We start from the raw sequence: 20,937 nt of genomic DNA, 5'->3' as shown, positions 1-20,937 counted from the left end.
GCTGGGCTGCCCTGCAGGGGACTTGGGGCAGAGCAGGCCTGTGTGGATGACTAACACAATCAGCTCACTCAGGGCAGAATATGCAACGCTGGAGTCTTCCTGAAGATTTGCTGCACAGGTTGGAATAACCAAGACAAGGGGATGTGAAGCACAGTCACGTGCCATCCAGCCGCGCTGTGGGAAAGGACAGGCTGCATAGGCAGGGGCAACCCTAGAAGATTAGAATGCGGGATTCTTTTTTTTTTTTTTTTTGAGATGGAGTCTTGCTCTGTCTCCCAGGCTAGAAGTACAGTGGCATGATCGCAGCTCACTGCAACCTCTGCCTCCTGGGTTAAAGTGATTCTCTTGCCTCAGCCTCCAGAGTAGCTGGGATTACAGGCGAATGCCACCACGCCTGGCTAATTTTTTTTATTTTTAGTAGAGATGGGGTTTCACCATGTTGGTCAGGCTAGTCTCAAACTCCTGACCTCAAGTGATCTGCCCACCTCAGCCTCCCGAAGTGCTGGGATTCCAGGTGTGAGCCATCACGTCTGGCCAGAATGCTGCATTCTTACTGTACCTTTTCTTTCTTTTCTTTTTTTTTTTTTTTTTGAGACGGAGTCTTGCTCTGTCGCCCAGGCTGGGGTGCAGTGGCCGGATCTCAGCTCACTGCAAGCTCCGCCTCCCAGGTTTACGCCATTCTCCTACCTCAGCCTCCCGAGTAGCTGGGACTACAGGCGCCCGCCAACCCGCCCGGCTAGTTTTTTTGCATTTTTTAGTAGAGACGGGGTTTCACCGTGTTAGCCAGGATGGTCTCGATCTCCTGACCTTGTGATCCGTCCGTCTCGGCCTCCCAAAGTGCTGGGATTACAGGCTTGAGCCACCGCGCCCAGCCTACTGTACCTTTTCATGCACAAACACCTACCACCATGTTACAGCTGCGGACAGGATTCAGGAGTCACATGGGGTGCAGGTGTGCAGCCCAGAAGCAACAGGCTGGCCCGTCCAGGCATGTGCCACACACTGATACTCACACAGTGGCAAAATTGCACAACACATTTCATAGAAGCCCCACATGGCAGATGGTCCAGGCCCCAGACAATAACCCGGTGGGGTGTGGAGTGGGAGCTGCCCCTCCTGCCACCCTGGAAGGGTCTTATGGGACACAGGGCACTCCTTACTGGGTGCACAGTGGGCCCACGAGGCCTCCTTCTTAGGTTGCAGCCCTGGGGCCCCTCAGTGAGGAGTTAATTGGCAGGGCCGGGGTGGAGGTGATGCTCAGGTCAAGGCCAGGTGTGCACCTGGAGCTTTCCTGAACATCACTCAAGGCAGGTGGGCCTGGTGCTCACCGCACAGGAGGGTGGGGGCTGCCACCTCTGCACCTGGCTCCTGCCCTCTGAGCTCCTGTTCATTCGGGCACAGCCAAGGCAAGGTCAATCCCACAAGTCCCTGCAGGGCCAGAACTCTCTGGCATGAAGGCGAAACTAAGAGCATCTTCTATGCACAAAACCCTGTGGATGTGAGTGAGGGAAGGCGGCCATGGGGTCACTGGGGGTGGGACGACAGGGGGCCATGTGACATTCCCAAGAACGAAGCGACACAATGGGGCATCTGGCACAGCCAAGAACTGGGGTTTCCATGGGGAGAGGTGGCGCTGGGGGAGGGGGCTGGGCAGAGCCGGGGGCTGGGGTTTCCATGGGGGGCTGGGCAGAGCTGGGGTGGCAGCAGGGCTGGGAAGCTGGGACCTGCTGTGCTTAACTTCCTGGGTGATGGCACCCGACAGCGTGGGGCCACCGAGGTGCCCAGCATCCCAAGGCGCCTGCAGGAGGGACGCACGCCTGTAGGGGGTCAGCCTGGGTGAGCCCGGCCCCCCAACGCCACACAGAACACACGACCACAGTTTCATCCAAATCAAGGCTGTATTTATCATCACTGATTGATATGGGAACAGAATATTCCAAACAAACGGGGTCCACCGTGGAAACGTGGCTGAAACACAGAACTGAGCAAAGCATGTGGCTCAACGGCTGACCCTGAAGGCTGGGAAGCCTGGTAGGGACACAGCCCAGACGTAGGGGAACACAAAAGGCCTCAAGGAGGGCAGGGCATGGGGGGCTCATGTGGGTGAGAGCAAAACCCAAACCGAGAGGAGGCCAGGCCAAGGGCCCGGGAGGCAACGACCACACCAAAGTGACGCTGATGCCTCACGCGAAAGAAAACACACAACAGTGATTTTTTTTTTTTTTGTACTCAGCCTTTAGACTCTTGCACTTCTAAACCTCCACCGATCTGGTCTACAGATTCCAAGAACACTGCACCATCCACACAAACGTCCACAGAATCGCCCTTGTGGCTGGAGCTGGCCAGTCCTGAAGCCCACAGGAGCCGCCCAGGAGTGCTGTTCTGCTGGCCCAGGGGCCCTGATGGGGGTACCCAACCTCTCCACGGACCCAGGGGCTGGGACGTCGCTGGCGGAACCTTCCTCCCCCCACCAGCGGCGGGAGCGCTTGCATAGTTGAAGGAAAGTTGCTGCCATTAAACTTCTGAGAATGTTTACAACCGGCAGCGCCTGGGTTTTTGTGACCGTGTTAGACAAACCACCAGAGGGGTTTCTGGAAACCGATTTATAAAGTCTATCTAGATTAAGAATTTAATAACGTCATATATTTATATCAACAGACTATTTACACGTTTCGTTTGCTTTTTAAAAAACAAACCAAAAAAGAAATTCTCTTACACTTCTGCATAATAAGGCAAAAAACAAAGTTTTGTACATTATTATTATTTTAATATAGATCTGTAACTTCGGTTCCAAGTACCAAGGGGGGGCCAGGGCTGGCCTGAGTGGGGGCCTCACAGTGCGCTGGACAAAGTGACCGGTTTTTCTCCATAAATAAGACAAAGAAACCCTGGGGATCTGGAGAAGGATCTGAGGCCATTAAACTGCAAATCCCAACCGAAAACGAAGAAGCAAAAGTTTCTTTTTTGGTTCTTTTAAACGTCTAAATAGCATAAAATTAAGAAAAATACAAATCCATTACAAACACTTCTCATTTGTGGGGGGAAAAGGTACAAACGCGATTTTTTTTCCCAACAGCCGAATCCCAAACTCGGAAAACAAAAGATCACCCTCAGAAAAGCCGACACCCAAGTCCCCGCCTCCGCAGGCTGCGGGTGGAGAGGCGGCGCCGCCCCAGGATCGGCGGGAGCTGTGCTTGAGTTCTAGGAACTGATGGAGAAACGGACAGCGGTGCGCTCGGAGAGGCGTCTGCGGCCCCGGGGCTACCGCGCCTCCACCTCCGGGGGGTTTCGGGACGGGGAGTAGTCGCGCGCCTCGCCCGGCCCGAGGCCCCCCAGCGGCGTAGTCCGGCTCCGCGGCGGCCCCGGGGGCGTGGGAGGCCCGGCCGCGGTCACCAGTGGGGGCGGTGCGCCGAGGGCGGCGGCGGCGGCGGGCGGGGTCCGCGCCAGGAGCCCGTTGTGCAGCGCGCCGGGCGCCAGGCGAGGGAAGTGCAGGGCGCCCAGCGAGGGCAGCAGCGCGCCGTCCAGGGCGGGGGCGGCGGGCGGCAGGTGCGGGGCCCGCGCGCGCTCCAGCTCCCCCTGCAGGCGCTCGGGGCTGTAGCCGTGGGGCTCACGGTCGCGGTAGGGGCGCTCCGGAGGCTCCAGGAGGGCAGCGGGGCCCGGGGCGGGGGCGGGGGCGGCAGCGGGGAAGGCGCGGCGGGGCAGCTCCAGGCCGCGGAAAGGCTCCCACGCGAAGCCCGGCGCGCCCAGGCGCTCGCGGCCCAGGCCCAGCTGCAGGGGCGCGGGGTGCAGGGCGCCCCCCGGGGGTTCGGAAGCCTCGTCCTCCCCGCGCTCCTCCTTGACCTTCACGTTTCCCGGAGCCGCCTTGCTGTGGGGCGGGGACGCGCGCGCGGGCATCTTGGCGGCCTCCTCCTTGGCTGGGGAGCGGCTCTCCTTGACCCGAGGTTCGGACTCGCGCTCCGCAGAGGCCCCGGGCCGGCCCAGCTCGCTCTGGCCCCGGAGCAGGAGTCCGCTGACGGGGTGGCCGGCGGGGGTGGCGGGCGAGGCCCGGCTCAGCAGGCGCGTCTTCTCCAGGAGGTCCCTGGAGGCGGCAGGGCGGACCCGTCACTCCCGAGACCTCCGTCCCGCCGAGCGGCGCAGCCCAGGCTGCTCCCATTGCCTGGCGGGGCCTCCAGCTCCTGGGTGGCCGGTGACCCCGCAGCACCCACGGCTCCCGCACCCCCACAGGCTCCCAAAACCTACGCGTCCTCTCTGCGCTGGGCGGCCTGGAAATCTCGGCCGAGAGACGAAGCAGATGAGCCGCCAGCAGCGACTTCAGCTCCCCACGGGCCCCTCCCTGTTAGGACGGGGGGCCTGCCGGCAGCCGCACCCCCGAACTCCTCCCTCAAACTCTGCGGCTCAGGCCGACCTGGAGGTCTCCCTGATGGCAGGTGTGGGTGCCTGTGGTGGGGGTGGGTCTTCACCCTCCTCACCCTTCCCAGCCCCAGGGCACGGCCTTCACTTCCCATTGCAGAGAGGAGTCGCCGGAAGCAGAACTTTGGTCCCCATACCCCGGGGCTCAGCACAGAGCTGGACAGAGCATGAGTGGGCAGCAGTGCGGCGAGGAGGGAGAGAGGGGGAGGGGGAGAGAGAATGGGGGCTGGGGGGGTACGGTGGGGGGATAGGGAACAAGAGGGCCACTCACCGTTCCTGCTCCTCCTTGCCATTGTCCGGCTCTCGGTCATGGTTGGTCAGGGCTGACCCCCGCTCCACCTCCACGGACTTGGGCCACGGGGGTGGAGCGGGGAAGGATGGCGGTGCCCGGTGCAGTCGGTTCCAGGCCTCGTGGGGGCTGGGCAGGCCGTGCACAGAGGAGCCCTCCTTCGGGGCAAAGATGCTGCCGCCAGGAGCTGGGGGCAGAGGCCATGGAGCGTGAGGTTGGGTCTGTCCCTCCCCAGCCACACCCCAGGAGAACCCGGGAGGGGTTTTAGGAGGGTCCCAGGCTGACATTGAAAAGGGGGTGCCCCCAGGGGGCCCAGCCCAGAGAGGAGGGAGGTCAGCCAGGCATCAGGGTTCCTGCAGAGGACACAGGCATGGGGGAGGGGCGCGGGCATCGGGGGAGGGGGCACAGGCTGGGTCACTCACCCAGTGCGTGGCTGCCCAGGCCCCCAAAGGCGTGGCTGCTCAGGCTCCCCAGGCCCCCAAAGGTGCTCGGTCTGCTGAAAGGGTCTGTGGGGGCAACCGCAAGCCCCAGAGGTCTGTCAGGTGTGGGCTACGGCTCCCACCTGGCCCAGTGAGGCTGCTGCAGAGGCTTCCAGCCTGGTGGGTGCTGCCTGCATGACCCAAGGGGCTCCCTGGGGCTTGGGGCCACCTTCTCGCCCACCTACTTCCCCCACCCCAAGGCTGCTGAGGAACCAGCCAGGCTGCGTGGGCTAAATTCAGAAGCACCCACCTGTCAGGGGGCCAGCGGGCAGGAAGCTGCCGGGATGGGCTGAGGCTCCAAATGGGTTGGAGGCAGGATGGGCGGCACCTGGGGGGGGCAGCCAGGTTTGACAGAGGCCAGGAGAGAGCACCAGGGCCTCCCATCTGCAGCTCTGTTCACAGGGGGCACCCCAGTTTCCTCTGTGAACCTTCACCTCCCATTCTCTTGCATGCCCTGAGGGGTGAAGTGTGTCCGGTCAGAGTAAGAGGTGGAATTTACCCCACAATTCGGAGGAGGTTTGACTTGGGGCTGCAGTGGCAGCCATCCTGGGAACCCAAGCGGGGCAGCGAGGGAGGTGCTGAGTGCAGTACAGCCCTCAGAGCAAAGGGGCCGCAACTTGGGCAGAGACAAAGTCCAAGTAACATGTGCCTTGATTGGACCACTCCTGAAGCCCTTATCCCAGAGCTTTCACCTGGGAGCTGATAAATGGTCCTCACTTCTTAATGTGGTGCTGGGCCTCAGGCCCGGATGGACATGGTGCTGTCTTGGAGGCTGCATGTCGCAGCCCCTCGTGGCATTCCTGGGCACAGGCCCAGCCCACAGCGCCATGTCAACATCAGCCCTGGCCCCCCAACAACCTGGGAGAGCAACCATGTGAGGCCCTGGCCCTGCAAGCGGCTGCTGCAGGGGACTCAGTGCTGTTGGGCCAGGGGCCATCCTGTACATGGGTCCAGGGGGCAGGTTTCTAGTAAAGACCAGCAGGGCGTCATCTTTAGGTTACTCCAGTTCCCTCCCAGCCCTAATCCTGGGGACCCCAAAGACGGGGTGCTCACGCCTCCCATGTAGGACGCAGTGGGTTGTGTTCAGAGCTTCTGATCTCCACTGAGCTCTGGCATGAAAGCTGATGCCAGGCCGGGCGCGGTGGCTCAAGCCTGTAATCCCAGCACTTTGGGAGGCCGAGGCGGGTGGATCACGAGGTCAGGAGATCGAGACCATCCTGGCTAACATGGTGAAACCCTGTCTCTACTAAAAATACAAAAAACTAGCCGGGCGTGGTGGCGGGCGCCTGTAGTCCCAGCTACTCGGAGGCTGAGGCAGGAGAATGGCGTGAACCTGGGAGGCGGAGCTTGCAGTGAGCCGAGATCGCGCCACTGCACTCCAGCCTGGGTGACACAGCGCGAGACTCCGTCTCAAAAAAAAAAAAAAATGGGTGAAATTGGTCAGGCGCAGGGGCTCACGCCTGTAATCCCAGCACTTTGGGAGGCCGAGACAGGAGGATCACTTGAGGTCAGGAGTTTGAGACTAGCTTGGCCAACATAGTGAAACCCCGTCTCTACTAAACATACAAAAATGAGCCAGGTGTAGCGTTGCTTGCCTGTAATCCCAGCTACTTGGGAGGCTGAGGCAGGAGAATCACTTGAACCCGGGAGGTGGAGGTTGCAGTGAGCCAAGATCACACCACTGCACTCCAGCCTGGTGACAGAGCAAGACTTCGTCTCAAAATAAACAAACAAATAAATAAAAATAAAATAAAATACCGGTGAAATGGACGAACTTCTGGTGAGATTAATGAAGAAAAAAAGAGAAGATGGCACAGCCAAGCAATATGAAGAATTACCAGGGCCTGCGGAGTTCAGGTGTGACGGATGGACAGCTATGGAGCCTGCCCCAAATCAACTTACTAGAAACACTCGAGTTACTGAAACCAATTCAAGAAGAAACAGCTTGAGGAATACCACACCCAACGGGGAAGAACAATCAGTACCTGGAACCTGAGTGTGAGCCTGCCCAGCCTTGAAGGAAGTGATGGCTGGACCTCACAAGAGCTCTTCCAGACAACAGAAAAAAGGAAAGCTCCTTAACTCGCTGAAGAAGGCAACCAGCCCTCATGACAAAACCTGACAGATGCAGTACAGGAAGGGAAACTACAGGCCAGGCTTACTCAGGGAAACTCATCTGAAACAAAGCACTGGAAAAGTGGCTCCAGAAATGTATCAACCACATTTCTGTAAATGTAAAACCATCCACTCGTAGATACGACTTTCTACACAGAAAAGGTAAAGGAATTGACAGACAAATGTCTTTGCATTCGTAAAAATTTAGCAAGATTGCTAGTTACAAAATCAAGAGATGGCACACGAATCTTCAAAACAGATATGCACTTGTTTTCTAGCAACAGCTAAAGAACTGTAACTTACAAATTCCAATCATAATATTAGTAAAATATAAAGCATCTATGAATAATTCTACTAAGACCTAAATGAATGAGATACTCCATGATCAGGGATAGGAAAATGATACCAGAGACGACGCATGAATTTCTCTTAGGTTGATGTACACCTTTAACCCAATTCCAGTGAAAGCCGGAACCTAACAGGCAGATTGAAAGTTTATATGGAAGAGAAAAAAGAGCAACAAGGAATCATCCTGCCCCTGCCAGCCAGATATCAAGACCTGCCAAGGAGATGGAGGAGGAGGCAGCACTGGCCCCAAGGACGGAGGAGGCCCAGTCTTGCAGGACAAATGGCAGAGCATTGAGGGACAGCCACCAGGTATCCAGAGGAGGGAAGGGGAGGCAGGGAAGGAGCAGGTTCGGTGGGGCGGGCAGTGTGGAGGGCCCAGAACTGGGCGCCACACTGAGCAGGTGTCCTGGCGGACAGCCAGAAACTGCAGCCTGGACTTCTGCTTTCTGAGAAACCCAGACTACCGGGAAGCTCCATGGCCCAGAGGCCACCATGCTTGTGAAGCCAGCCTCAGGTGGCCGCTGGCCACACTCATCACCCCTGTGTGGACAGGGCTCTGCCCTCGCAAGTCCACATGCAATGTGGCATCAAATGGTCACAAACACGGAAGAGACTGAGCACGGTGAGGAGAGAGTGAGGGGGGCTGCAGCGGGGGTTGGGAGCTCTGAGGAAGGGACAGGCCTCAAGGACTTGGTGGCTGGGTTCTTGGTTCCAACAGCAGGACAAGTGGGCAACGCAGAGCCCATGTGTGTGCCTGTGTGCACGCAGTATCGCAGGTGCCTGTGCATGTGCCTGTGTGCGTATGCCTGTGTGCGTGTGCCTGTGCACGTACGTGTGCCTGTGCATGTGCCTGTGTGCGTGTGCCTGTGCACGTACGTGTGCCTGTGCGTGTACGTGTATGTGTGTGCCTGTGCATGTATGTGTGCCTGTGCATGTACATATGCCTGTGCGTGTACGTGTGTGCCTGTGCCTGCCTGTGCGTGTATGTGTGTACGTGTACGTGTGTGCCTGTGCATGTGCCTGTGTGCGTGTGCCTGCGCCTGTGTATGTACCTGTGTGCCTGTGCGTGTACATGTGCCTGTGCACATACGTGTGCCTGTGCGTGTACGTGAGCATGTACGTGTGCCTGTGCGTGTACGTGTGCCTGTGCACGTATGTGTGTGCCTGTGCCTGCCTGTGTGTGTGTGTACGTGTACATGTGTGCCTGTGCATGTGCCTGTGTGCGTGCCTGCGCCTGTGTGCGTGTGTTCCTGCGCCTGTGTATGTATGTGTGTGCCTGTGCGTGTACATGTGCCTGTGCATGTACGTGAGCATGCACGTGTGTGCCTGTGCGTGTACGTGTGTGCCTGTGCATGTGCACGTATGTGTGCGCCTGTGCGTGTACATGTGCCTTGCGTGTGTGTGCCTGTGTGTATACGTGTGCCTGTGCGTGTACGTGTGTGTGTATGTGCCTGTGCGTGTGCATGTAGCTGACCCTTGAACAATACGGGTTTGAAGTGTGTGGGTCGACTTAGACACAGATTTTCTTTCACCCCTGCCACCTGAGACAGCAAGACCAGTCCCTCCTCCTCCTCAGCCCCACTTAGCGTGAGGACAAGGACGAAGACCTTTAAGATGATCCACTTCCACGCAGTGAATAGCAAATATCTTTACTCTTCCCTATGATTTTTTTTTTTTTTTTTCGGTGACAGGGTCTTGCTCTGTTGCCCAGGCTGGTGAGCAGTGGCGCAATCATGGCCTCACTGCAACCTTGACCTCCTGGGCTCAAGTAACCCTCCTGCCTCAGCCTCCTGAGTAGCTGCGACCACAGGCGCCCACCACGCCTGGCCATGATCTGTCTCATAAGGTTTTCTTTTCTCTAGTGGATGTTACTGTAAGAATACAGTCCATCATACATGTAACACACAAAACAGGCGTTCAGCAAGTGTTCATGCCATCGTAAGGATTCCTGTCAACCGTGTAGGCTGAGTTAAGTTTTGGGGGAGTCAAAAGTTATACCTGGATTTTCAACTGTGTGGCGGGGAGTGACCCAGCCTCTCTGTGGTTCAAGGGTCAGCTGTATGTGGATGTGCATGCTTCACGTGGATGTGTATGTGGAACTGTGTGTAACTGTGTATGTGTAGAAAGGCGTGTACCGGCCGGGCGCGGTGGCTCAAGCCTGTAATCCCAGCACTTTGGGAGGCCGAGACGGGCGGATCACGAGGTCAGGAGATCGAGACCATCCTGGCTAACACGGTGAAACCCCGTCTCTATTAAGAAATACAAAAAACTAGCCGGGCGAGGTGGCGGGCGCCTGTAGTCCCAGCTACTCAGGAGGCTGAGGCCGGAGAATGGCGTGAACCCGGGAGGCGGAGCTTGCAGTGAGCTGAGATCCGGCCACTGCACTCCAGCCTGGGCGACAGAGCGAGACTCCGTCTCAAAAAAAAAAAAAAAAAGAAAGGCGTGTACCGCACAGGCTGAGACACCATCTTTGGAAAGGTCTGTACACACGGCTGGCCCTCAGCCGGCCTCTGGGCACCCAGACTGTGTCTATCCCACACCATGGTTGAGCTTCAAGCCCACTTTCCTCCTGGGGGCCTGGAATGTGGACTTGTGCCAGGCAATGGTGCCCATGGACCAGCACCCCAGAGCCTGGGTGCCTCTGCGTGCCTGGAGGACACTTGCATGTGGTCACGTTGCATTGCCGGGGGAGGGGGTGACTTGGGAGCGGGTGACTTGGGGAGGGGATGACCTGGGGGAGGGGGTGACCCGGGGAAGGGCATGGCCTGGGGGAGCGGGTGACTCAGGGGAGGGCGTGACCCTGGGGAGCGGGTGACTTGGAGGAGGGCGTGACCCAGGGGAGGGGGTGACCCGGGGGAGCGAGGGAGTGACTCGGGGGAGGGGGTGACTAGGGGGAGCAGGTGACTCCCAAGGGCAGGGAGGTCCTCGCTGCTCCCGGCAGACCCCAACCTGGGCTGTGCCACTGAGAACAATACAGGCCAAGTCCTGGGACCCTCCCTAGGAAACCACCACAGCTGGGCTGGTCCTGGGACCCCCGGAGCAGCCGTGCACATCAGGAAGGGGCACTGGGATGTGGGCCCAGCCCGGCCTCAGGAGCAGCTTCTGCTGTTCAGCGAGAGGCCAAACTCCTCCTGGGACAGCGGGCGCTGGGAGACAGAAGGGGGTAGCCTGGCGGGGGCCTGGGTCCCTGCCACTCCTTTGCCTCTGGTGGGGCCAGAACAGGGAGCCCCAGAGAGGAGGAGTGGCCAGGACCAGCCGCCTCAGAGCTGCGTGCGTGGGCTGAAGGCCCCCCAGGACACACTGGGCAGGACTTGGTCGGGAGGAGAGGTGAGGTGAGGGAGTTGCCAGGCTTTGACCTGAGTAAGTGGTGAGCATCAAAAAGCAAAAACTGGTACTGAGGTCCAGAGAACGTTCTCACTCCTGGCACAGGAAGGCAGGCTCAGCCGGGCAGGAGCAGGAGGCTTCCGTGTCCCCCACCCGGCCCCCGATTCCATCTCTCACCTGTGCTGGGGAAGAGGGGCCGGGCCAGGTCCTGTGGGTAGTGGAAGCCAGCAAACACGCCCGGGGCGGGGGGTCTGCCAAACAGGTCCAGCTTGGCCCCCACCTCCAGCTTGTGGGGGTCCAGCTGCATCTCCTGGGAGGACAGAGCGTGTGAGGGCTGCCTGCCCGGCGACCAGCCCCGACCACAGGAAGCCCAGGCCTGGGGGGTCGCAGGGACTGGGTGTGAGTCAGTCCAGAAAGGAGAGCAGGTGGGATGAATTTCAAGGATGTATTCTCCAACTCAGAATGACAGAAATGTTACCGTGATCAGCAAAAAAGGTGAACGGGAGAGCTCACATCCTCTGAACTGTGGTATGTACTTAGCACATCTCGGCTGGTATGCTATGTGGTCATGGAAAACAACTTACTTTTTCTGTATTTAGATTCTTTTAAAAGTTAAGGCCGGGCGCAGTGGCTCACGCCTGTAATCCCAGCACTTTGGGAGGCTGAGGCGGGCGGATCACGAGGTCAGGAGATCGAGACCATCCTGGCCAACACAGTGAAACTCCATCTCTACTAAAAATACAAAAAATTAGCCGGGCATGGTGGCAGGCGCATGTAGTCCCAGCTACCAGAAGGCTGAGGCAGGAGAATGGCGTGAACCCGGGAGGCGGAGCTTGCAGTGAGCCGAGATCGCGCCACTGCACTCCAGCCTGGGCGACACAGTGAGACTCCGTCTCAAAGAAAAAAAAAAACAAAACACAGCATTCTCCTCTGAGTCCCGTCCTGCTGATACCTCTCCCAAAGGGCATTTAGGACACAACGATTTTTAAGAGTTGTGTGCGTAGGTCATGTGTGTCATCGAGAACAGCACAGGGACAGCAGAGGCACAGGGTCCCACGGGGTTGAGGCCACAGTCCCGCTGTCCTGGCCTCCCAGGACTCTATCCTGCCCCCACGGCTCCTAGCCTGATGGGACCAGCACCAAGCTGCCCACGGGGCCCTCCTTCCTCAGCCTTCCCAGGTGCACATCAGTTGTGAGCGCCCAGGGTCCACCTAGGTCACTGCTGAAGACCGAGGAATACAGCAGGCACTCCATCGCTGCAGGGAGTGGGGGCAGGGCAGAGGACCCTAGAGGCACCCCAGTGACGTGGGGAACTGGTGCGGCACCCCATGCCCCTGGTCTGCTCCCCATGACCCAGCCGGCACACCTCGCCAAGGGGAGGGCCTTGCAGCACCCGGGCACCCAGCACTGCCTTGTGGCCTCACTGACCTGCTTAGAGTAAGAGCCCAGCGCCCAGACGAAGGGGGAGGTGGCTCATGCGTGAGGATCACACCCGTGCACATGCGTGTGAACACACCCGCCTCACGCCTGGCCTTCCAGGGCCCAACCAGGCTGGAGAAAGGGGTCCACAAGCACCCCACACCAGCCCAAGTGGTCTCACCTTCATCTTCTGCTGGTGGCGATAGATCTGCCAGGCGATCTGCACGTGCACGGCACACCACCTCCCCGGCTTCTGAGACAGGACGGAAGCACTCAGTGGGGCTGGCACCACCCCCACCCATGTCTTCTGCAGACGACTCCTGTCACGGGCCCCCCCGAGGCCACCCCGGAGGCACCAGAGTCTTCCCCTGCCACAGGCCTTCCCAACGCACACTCACCTTGACCACCGCCCGGTACGGGTCAGACACCTGTGGAGACAGGAAAGGAGTGTTAGGTCCAGGCCCCTCAGGAGGCCGAGTCCTGGGGGTGCAGGGGACACGGCCCCTTTGCTGTGGCCACCAGCCCACCCAGGGCCAGGCCGGGGCAGGCCATCACCGGGCTGGGGACGGGTGCCCACTGACACCTACCCCAGGCGCTTTCTGCAGGAGTGTGTGAACCGCACCAGCCCGGCGGGCCACCTCAATGGCGTTTGAAGTCTGAGGGGAGAAAGAGAGAGAGAACTTGTGTGTGCATGGGGCAGCCCAGGCAGGAGGACACCTCGGGGCTTCCTGGGTCTGGCATGGGCCTGTGCCCTGCTTTGCCTTGCTGTGGGGCCCCACATGCTGTCACCCAGGGGCAGCCTGGCCTCCCTCGCAGGACCACCACACCTTTAGCCTGCCAGTTTCTGCAAAGGTGGGAAGAAGGTGCTCTTGCCAGAGAAGGTGGGTGTTTCCCACTAGGGATGCCAGGGAAAGGGAGGTCCCAAAGCAAAGACTGGCTGTCACACCACACTCCTTTCCTGCCCAGACTGGCTCAACTACCCCTTCCCTCTGGGCTCCTGCCCTGCCCAGGAGCAGCTGTGCTCAGGGTGACGCCGGGACAGATTCCTTCCCTCCCAGACTCAGGGCCTCAGTGTCCTGGCTGTCTGGGCTCAGGGCAGTGCCCCCAAGAGTCCCAGTCTGGGGGTCCCTGCTCGACATCTGCGGGTGAACCACATGCATCCCCCCTTCTCCATTCCTCCGAATTCCTCAACCACGGGGTCTGGGGGCCCAAGACCCTCTGGTGCCCGGGGGTGCCTGGTCCTCGGAAGCGCTATCTGCCTGTCCACGGGAGGGTGGTGCCCCAGGTGAGCCCAGGTGTGCGTGCTGGGGCCTTCAGGGCAGCTGTGGGCAATGAGTTGGGGGCTGCAGGGTCCTATGAGGTCAAGGGCTTGGCAGCTACTGGGGATGGCCCAGGCCCCGTCTTCAGAACCCAAGGCCCACAGGTGAGGAGGCTTCAGGACTGAGGTGTGTGCCACTCCGTGGAGGGTGGGGTTACAGCACAAGGCCGGGGACAGTGGGGAGGGTCATAGGGTTCCCTCTCCCCTGGCTGAGGTGGCACACAACCTCCTGCTGCCCAGGTCCCCCGAGGTGCGGACGGTCCCATAAGGCCCAGGTCCCCTACGGTGTGGATGGTCCCATAAGGCCTGGGTCCCCTGTGGTGCGGGCGGCCCCGTAAGGCCTGGGTTCCCTGCAGTGTGGACGGCCCTGTGAGAACCAAGTTCCTTGTGGTGTGGACAGCCGGTGAGGCTGCCGTCCACACTGGGGCCTCCTGCCAAGGACTGGAATGTTCTCCATCGAGGCTTCCACAGTGTGCCCTCTGCACGGTCCCACCACGTCCCAGGGCTGCCCCCAGGTCAGACCCCCTGCCCCTCCCACGGTGGCCACACACAGACCGCAGGGCCACCCACCCTAGCCAGGGCTGCTCATGCCAGCACCCAGATGACGACAGGTACAAGGGAGGGAAGTGGGGGTGGTTGTGGGCACAAAGTTTGGCGAGGTTGTCATGCACTCCCTCCAAAATCCCCCCACCCACTGTGCCTGCCCCACCTGCCGGGGCAGCGGTACCTTGGGCTGAAAAGCACCCTGCAGGGACCCGAAGGGGCCGGGGTGTGGGAGCAGGCTGGGCAGTCCCGGGATGGCAGGAGGGAAGGACGGGAAGAACTGTAAGAGAAGGAGAGCGGATGGAGTGGGAGGCCCAAGTCCCCACCTCACCCTCTGCCTGTAACCAGGAGGTGGGACCAACGCAGCAGGGGCAAGGCCAGGCGAGGTACGGCCCCATCCACCCACAGCCCCACCTGCCCGCCCGTAGCCAGGGCCTGCATGCACAGCGACACGCACCGGGCCCCTTGGGGACACTCACACTCACGCTGGAATGTCGGAAGTAGGGGCTGTCCAGCTTGGGTGCGTACTTGTCAAACTAGAAGGGAAGGAGGGGAAGGTGAGGCCCCGCACACACGACACCCTCGCTGGGCCCCAGCCCCCGCCCACCTGGCCGGGCTGGGCAGTGACAGGACGGCGCTGTGCTTCCCCAGGCTGGTGGCTGCGGCCAGCCGTCCCAGGTTCCTCTAGAGCGCCAGCCCCACGGCTCTGAACTCAGTCTCAGGCCAGGACGGCCCCTCCATTCTAAGGCTCCCCTTGCATGGGGTGGGAACTTGGGTCACTCGGGCAGTCTGTGTGCCCGGCTGAGGCCTAGGGCATGAAGCCCTGGCGGCTGGGCCGCGCTGGGGACACACCCGGTAACTGACAAACTGGCCAGTTTCCAAATAAAACTCGAGAGAGTGGAGGAGACTCGAGCCCCCAGCAGCTCCCTGCTGAGACCGGGCCTCCGGGTCGGGGCACATGGGAGGCACCCTGAGTCCTGGTCCCTGTGTCCCTCAGGCCTGTCTGGGCCTCCAGCCCTGGCACTGGGATCTAGTGCGGGTGTGAGGGTGTCCCATGCACGTGGGCACGGGGTGCCTAAGTCCAGGAACACGGCCCGGGGTGGGGACCTCATGGCACGGCTTGGGGTGGGGACACCAGAGGGCACGCTGGGACCGGACAGACGGACGGATGACAGAGAGGTGCCGCCGGCCCCCCACCTCCTCCTGGGCTGGTGTGCGTGCGAGCGTGTGTCTGCGTGTGCCTGCTGCGTGTCCCTGCCCCACACCCGCCCCCGCCCCCTGCCAGCACGCGGGCCTACGCACCGGCGGGGGTGCGGCGGGCGGCGTCGGGGGCAGCCCTGCGGGGAAGGGGGCGAATGTGTGTTGGTGCTGGTGTGTGTGTTGGTGCGTGTGCTGGTGTGTGTGCTGGTGCTGATGGAACTCCGCCCGCAGCAGAGCCCCCGGGCCCAGGGAGGCGCCAGGCCGCTCGGCGCTCTGCACCAGAAACCGCGTGTTCAGCTCTTGCCTGAGCAGCTCGTGATCTACAAGAGAAAAAGAGAGAGAGACAGAGAGGCACGTTGGCCGCGGGCTCCCGGTGGGGCGAGGCGGATAGTCACCTGGCACTCCCGGGGTCGGCAGGCCAAGCCGGGGTGGCCGCTCGCCACGTGCGGGCCCAGGGGTGCAGGTAAGAGAGGAGCCTGTGACCAAGTACCAATCAGAATCCCCGAATGAGGCTGGCAATACATGATTGGCTGGCTGAATGAGACCGACAGGCTGGCATCTAGAGGCAAGAGAGAACACGGTGAGCCCCTCCCCAGGAGCCAGGGTCCAGCCACCCCCAGGCCAGCGTCCTGGTCCCATCCCGGGACACACGGGCATCCCCAGCCTGGGCCAGGCTGACTCGGAGCCTGAGGAAGCGCCTGGGGGCCGAGGGAGGAAGCCTTCGCGGTTGGAGTTCCATTGGGATGGCGCCTGCTTGATGTGCGCTCCCCTCCTCCCAGGGCTCAGGACCCAGCAGGCTGCGGGGGAGGCCTGGCCCCAGCAGGGGAGGCCCGTGGGCCTGTCTCAGCGTGAACACGTCTGTACGTGTGCGCACATGTGCCCTGCCTGTCCCCGCACGCACACGGCCCGTGGCCCAGCAGGGACCCCCGGGGAAAGGCACACCTGGAGGGACCATTCAGAGGTGCCCAGGATCCGCGGCGCCCGCAGCAGGTGGAGGGCCCGGCTGTGCGCCCCTCCCCGGTGGCTGTGTCCCCACACCCCCTACCCCTGCCCTGGGTGAGATTGCGGCCGAGACACCTACCGGCCGGGTGTCCGGGGAGGACCAGGCTGCTGGCCGGCAGCGCCGGGGGCGGGGGCAGTGTTGGGGGCGCGGCAAACATGGCCGCGTGGAGCTGGTGCTGCGCCTGGGACCGGAGCGCCAGGTGTGAGGTAGACAGGTGGGGGCCCGGCCCGTGAGGCGACAGCGACACGTGCTTCCCCAGGCCCAGGGGGGCGCTGCTGCTCCTGCTGCGGGACACGGGGCTCAGTGCCTGCCAGCCCGGCCCCTGCAGAGCCCCCCAACCTGAGCCGCACAGGCCCCGCCCCCGCGGGGACCCCACCTGAGGCCGTGCAGGCCGTTGGCTGCCGCCTGGCCGTGGCCCGCGAAGGCGCCCAGGGATGCAGGCACGTGTGTCGGGAGCAGGCCGCGGGGCTGCGGGGGTGGCGGCTGCGGGGGTGGCGGCTGCGGGGTGTGGCGGGGCGGGGCAGGGGGCTCCTTCTTCACCAGGGGGCTGGCGCGGGAGCCGGGCGGGGGCCCCGGGCAGGGCGCGGCGTGGGGCGCGGGGCTGGCCGCGGGCAGGAAGCTCTCGGCGCTGAGCTCACGGCTGCGCTCCAGGCCTGACACCTTGGGCACCGCCCCGGCCTTGGCCTCCGACTTCTCAAGCGCTGGGCCTGCAGAGAGAGGGTGGCTGCGTTCAGACCAGCAGGGCCTCGTCCCTGCCCCTCCGGTGGCCCAGAGAGCCCTGGAAGATGCCCGGTGCCCAGGCCACGTCTGGTCTCCTGCTGTGCCCCCATTTCAGATGAGGCAGTCACGGAGGCCACGCAGCCAGCTGGATCTCACGGAGGCTCCAGGCCCCGCCCAGCGGAGGGAGCTGGCTTGGGAGCCTGGGCCTGGGTCGGGGGTCGGGGTGGGTAGCCCACCTGCCCGAAGGTGCATGCAGGGACAGGACAGGACCTGCAGGAGTCAGTCCCTGGGCAGGGGCTGCTATGATCTCATTTAACAGACAAAACCGAGATACATCAAGGACTTGGCCCAAGAGGGGAGCTGGATTTGAATGCAGGAGCTAGGGCCTGTGTGCCTATGCCTCATTTTCACCGCCCCTGGATGTGCCCCCAGCCCAGGGCATGGGTCCATCCCACCCCAGCAGCAGCGCCCACAGCTGGTGCCCACCTTTTCTTTCTGGAACCCCCTCGTGGAAGGCTTGACCACTTCCCGGAAACTTGGGCAGGGACTGGGTGGGAGGCTGCCCCCCCGTGACTGCCCATCACCCGCCACCCTTCTGCCCACCTAGGCATGTCCCCCGCAGGTCCTATAGGCCCATTTGAGCCTCTGGGGCCTGCCCCCCCACCCCCGCATACCCCAAACCCTCCTTTTGAGGCCCCTTCAGGCAGGTCTCAGATCAAGTCCCCAGGAGCCAGGAGAGGGCAGTGTCCATGCAGTGGAGCTCCTGTTGCCTGGGCTCAGGAGCTGTCACAGTCAGGGGGCTCAGGAGCTGTCACAGTCAGGGGGCCAGGAGCTGTCACAGTCAGGGGGCCAGTTTCGCAGAAGCAAAACCAGGTTCCAAATGCGACATGCCTCCTGTTCACGTCCCTGGCAGACCCTGCTTCCTTCCTGAGGCCTTGGGATGGTGGAGCCATGGCCCATGGGGACAGCTGCAGCCACCCCTGCCCATGTGACCATGGAGCCTGGTCTGTTGGGGCCTCAGGGAGCTCCTCCCAGGCAAAAACAGGCAGCAGGAAGCGGCCCCATCTTCACTCTTCATCTGGGGTCAGGCCTTCCACAGCAGCCACCCCCCAGTGACCGCAGAGAGGCTGTGCAGAGGACACAAGAGAGAGGGAGCCCACGGCACTGTCTCCACCAGTTTTCCCAGCCCCCTGGGTCAGCCCCACCGGACCTCTCCTCCTCTCTCCCACATCTCCAAGCCAGCCCTGCACACAGTAAGAGCCGTGATCAGGATGGAAAGAGGCTTAGGCTGCGGGCCTCCTGTGCCCTTCTAGCACCTCCAGCCCTCACTGGCACATTGTCCATCCAGATGTAGCAGCAGCAGCTGCGGCAGTGAGCTGAGTATTCAACAGCCCCGCGTGACACTCTGTCTGCGAGGCCACCTGCCTCTCCTGTTGGGGCCCGTCCCATGCACACCCCTTCCGACACCATCTGCACCTGCTTTGCTGAGATGCTCTGATGTGAACAGGCTTCCAACTTGAAGGCAGGTGAAGGCCATGACTGCTACAGGGCAGTAGGGCCCATCCCTGCTGGTGTTGGCAGGGCCTGTCCTGTCTAATCACATCCGGGTGAAGCTGTCCCAGCGAAAGGGCGGTTCCAGCTGGAAACCCAGAGAGGCGGGAGCCGAGACCCCATGGTCCTGCCAGAGATGCTGCCCGCCTAGGCCCTGGCGTGGGAATCCCAGGATCCCAGCACCAAGGAGGCCTTAAGAAGACGCTGGGGCTACCCCCTCTGGAGAGGGTTGCTGGACCGTAGACACCCCGCCCCACAGCTCACGGCCACAGGGTACGACGGCCTGGCCTGGAAACGCTATCCAGGCCCCTCTACTGCACCACAGGGCCTTGCAGGCTGCAAAGCCAGGGACGTGAGTCTGAGTCCTGTTTCTCTTTCACTCAGCAGCCACAGGTGCTTGTGATGCCTGTGGCGGGGGGGCCTCCAGTGCCAGCTGGTCCCAGGTGTCTGACCCCACGAGCCTGGGGAGGGCCTGAGAGCAGGCGTTCCTAACGGTTCCACCTGGAGCCGCTGCTGCGAGCGGAGCCCAGGCCCTGCCTACGGCTCAGTGGCTTCCTCTACTCTCCCCTGCTCCTGGGGGCTTCCCAGCAATCCCAGCACCCTAGTTCGACCCAGTTCTGCACCCCAGGCCCCTAGGCCATCTCTCCCCAGACTTCAGGGGGATGTCCTGCCACCAAGACGCAAGGCGCACCATGTGCCTTCAGAGGCCCAGGAGCTGAGCTGAGGGGGACCCACTTACCTTTATCGGTTCCTGGGGCAAAGAGCTTCTCGGAGCCCACGGATGCCTGGAGAGAGAGAAGGGGGTCAGGGGCAGTCAGGGTGGTTCTCATCCTCGTGGACCCTGCGCCCGATGCCCACACACAAGTCTGGGTGGGTTTCCAGCAGAGCCAGGCAGGATGTGCCCTTGTGGATGCCCCATGTATGAGGTGAACATGCTTAGTCCTGAGCTCCACACGGGCCCCTCTCTGCTCAGAGCAGCAGGCTTCCTAGAGGGGGTCTGAGTGAAGACGGGGTTTGAGGGGGGATCGGGAACCAAGGCTGCTGCTGGCATGCCCTGGGGGAGCACTGGCATTTGGCAAATCTGCGTCCCTCGCAGGAGAACCAGCACCGGGAGCTGTGTGGACCCCCACCTGTCAGGCCAGAGGTGGATGGTGGAGAACCCCAGGACACACGTCCTGTTCCCAACCACGGCCCAGCACAGGCGCCTTGGCAAAAGTGAGAGAACCAGGATACCGACCAGGCTGGACATCTGGGTCCACAAGGCCGTAGGACACCTCGCTATGCTCCCGGGCTGGCTGAGCTCCAGGCCTGGTGCCCAGCGCCCACAGGACACTGCGCTATGTGCCTGGGGCCATTTGAGCTCCCAGCACCCACAGGACACTGCGCTCTGTGCCGGGGGCCGGCCGAGCTCCCAGCACCCGTGGACACCACACTATGCTCCCGGGCTGGCCGAGCTCCAGGCCTGGTGCCCAGTGTTGCTGAGAGGCAGCTGAGTGTCCTGGGCCATGTGGGGGAGCCTCTCAGAGGGTCAATCGCAGAAATTGCGCAGCCCCACTCCTCCATCTCTTCCAGAGAAACTCACCCAACCACCCGTCACAAGCGGGTGGCGAGAGCGTGGGCCTGTCAGGGCGAGAGCATGAGCCTGTAGCCACTAATAGGGAGGGGTGGATGGAGGGTCCCACGCTCTGGGGGACTTCACAGCAGTTTTCAGGAATGAGCTTGGTTAAGAATGACCTTAAATAGATATTTCCCCCCTAGTTTCTTCTTTTTTGTTTTTGTTTTGATTAGACAGCTTCATTGAGTTGTGGACCGAACATTTCTGTACACCTGGAATTCACACGTTGAATTCACCCCCCAGGTGATGGGATCAGGAGGTGGAGGGTGATGAGGTCATGAGGTATTGAGTGTGCATGGAGCCTCACGAACGGGATCAGTGCCTTATAAAGGGCCCCAGAGAGCAGCCTAGCCCCTTCCACCACGCGAGGACGCAGCGAGAAGGCACCCTCTGTGAACCAGGAAACCCTCACAGGGACTCTACCATGCCTTGACCTACTTGCGGCCTCCAGCACTGTAAGCTGTGCATGTCTGCTGTGGACAAGGCACCTGCTGGGGTACTGGGCCAGAACAGCCCGCATGGACTAAAGACTTGAGATGTAATTCACATACCATCCAACTCACCGTCTAACGCTTACAATTCACTGGCATTTAGTATGTTCAC

The 20,937-nt window shown here is 61.4% G+C and overlaps 1 protein-coding gene across 1 annotated transcript in view; it reads right to left on the bottom strand.

The window, feature by feature from the left end:
* Positions 1–1,879: 1,879 nt before the first annotated feature.
* Positions 1,880–20,937, bottom strand: part of FBRSL1 (fibrosin like 1) — a 95,334-nt gene continuing 76,276 nt past the window's right edge. Inside the window, 14 exon segments of the mRNA XM_021923197.2 lie at positions 1,880–4,078; positions 4,682–4,886; positions 5,122–5,205; positions 5,429–5,506; positions 11,143–11,275; positions 12,566–12,637; positions 12,783–12,812; positions 12,972–13,040; positions 14,430–14,525; positions 14,725–14,781; positions 15,548–15,765; positions 16,527–16,732; positions 16,825–17,155; positions 19,459–19,504. Of these exon segments, the coding sequence (XP_021778889.2) occupies positions 3,262–4,078; positions 4,682–4,886; positions 5,122–5,205; positions 5,429–5,506; positions 11,143–11,275; positions 12,566–12,637; positions 12,783–12,812; positions 12,972–13,040; positions 14,430–14,525; positions 14,725–14,781; positions 15,548–15,765; positions 16,527–16,732; positions 16,825–17,155; positions 19,459–19,504 (2,442 nt within the window). The 3' untranslated portion in view covers positions 1,880–3,261.

This window comes from Papio anubis, chromosome 9, assembly GCF_008728515.1.
Source record: "Papio anubis isolate 15944 chromosome 9, Panubis1.0, whole genome shotgun sequence".
In the NCBI taxonomy this organism is placed as follows: domain Eukaryota; kingdom Metazoa; phylum Chordata; class Mammalia; order Primates; family Cercopithecidae; genus Papio; species Papio anubis.
The sequence above is the reverse complement of the archived record's forward strand: the minus strand, read 5'-3'. Positions and strand labels throughout refer to the sequence as shown.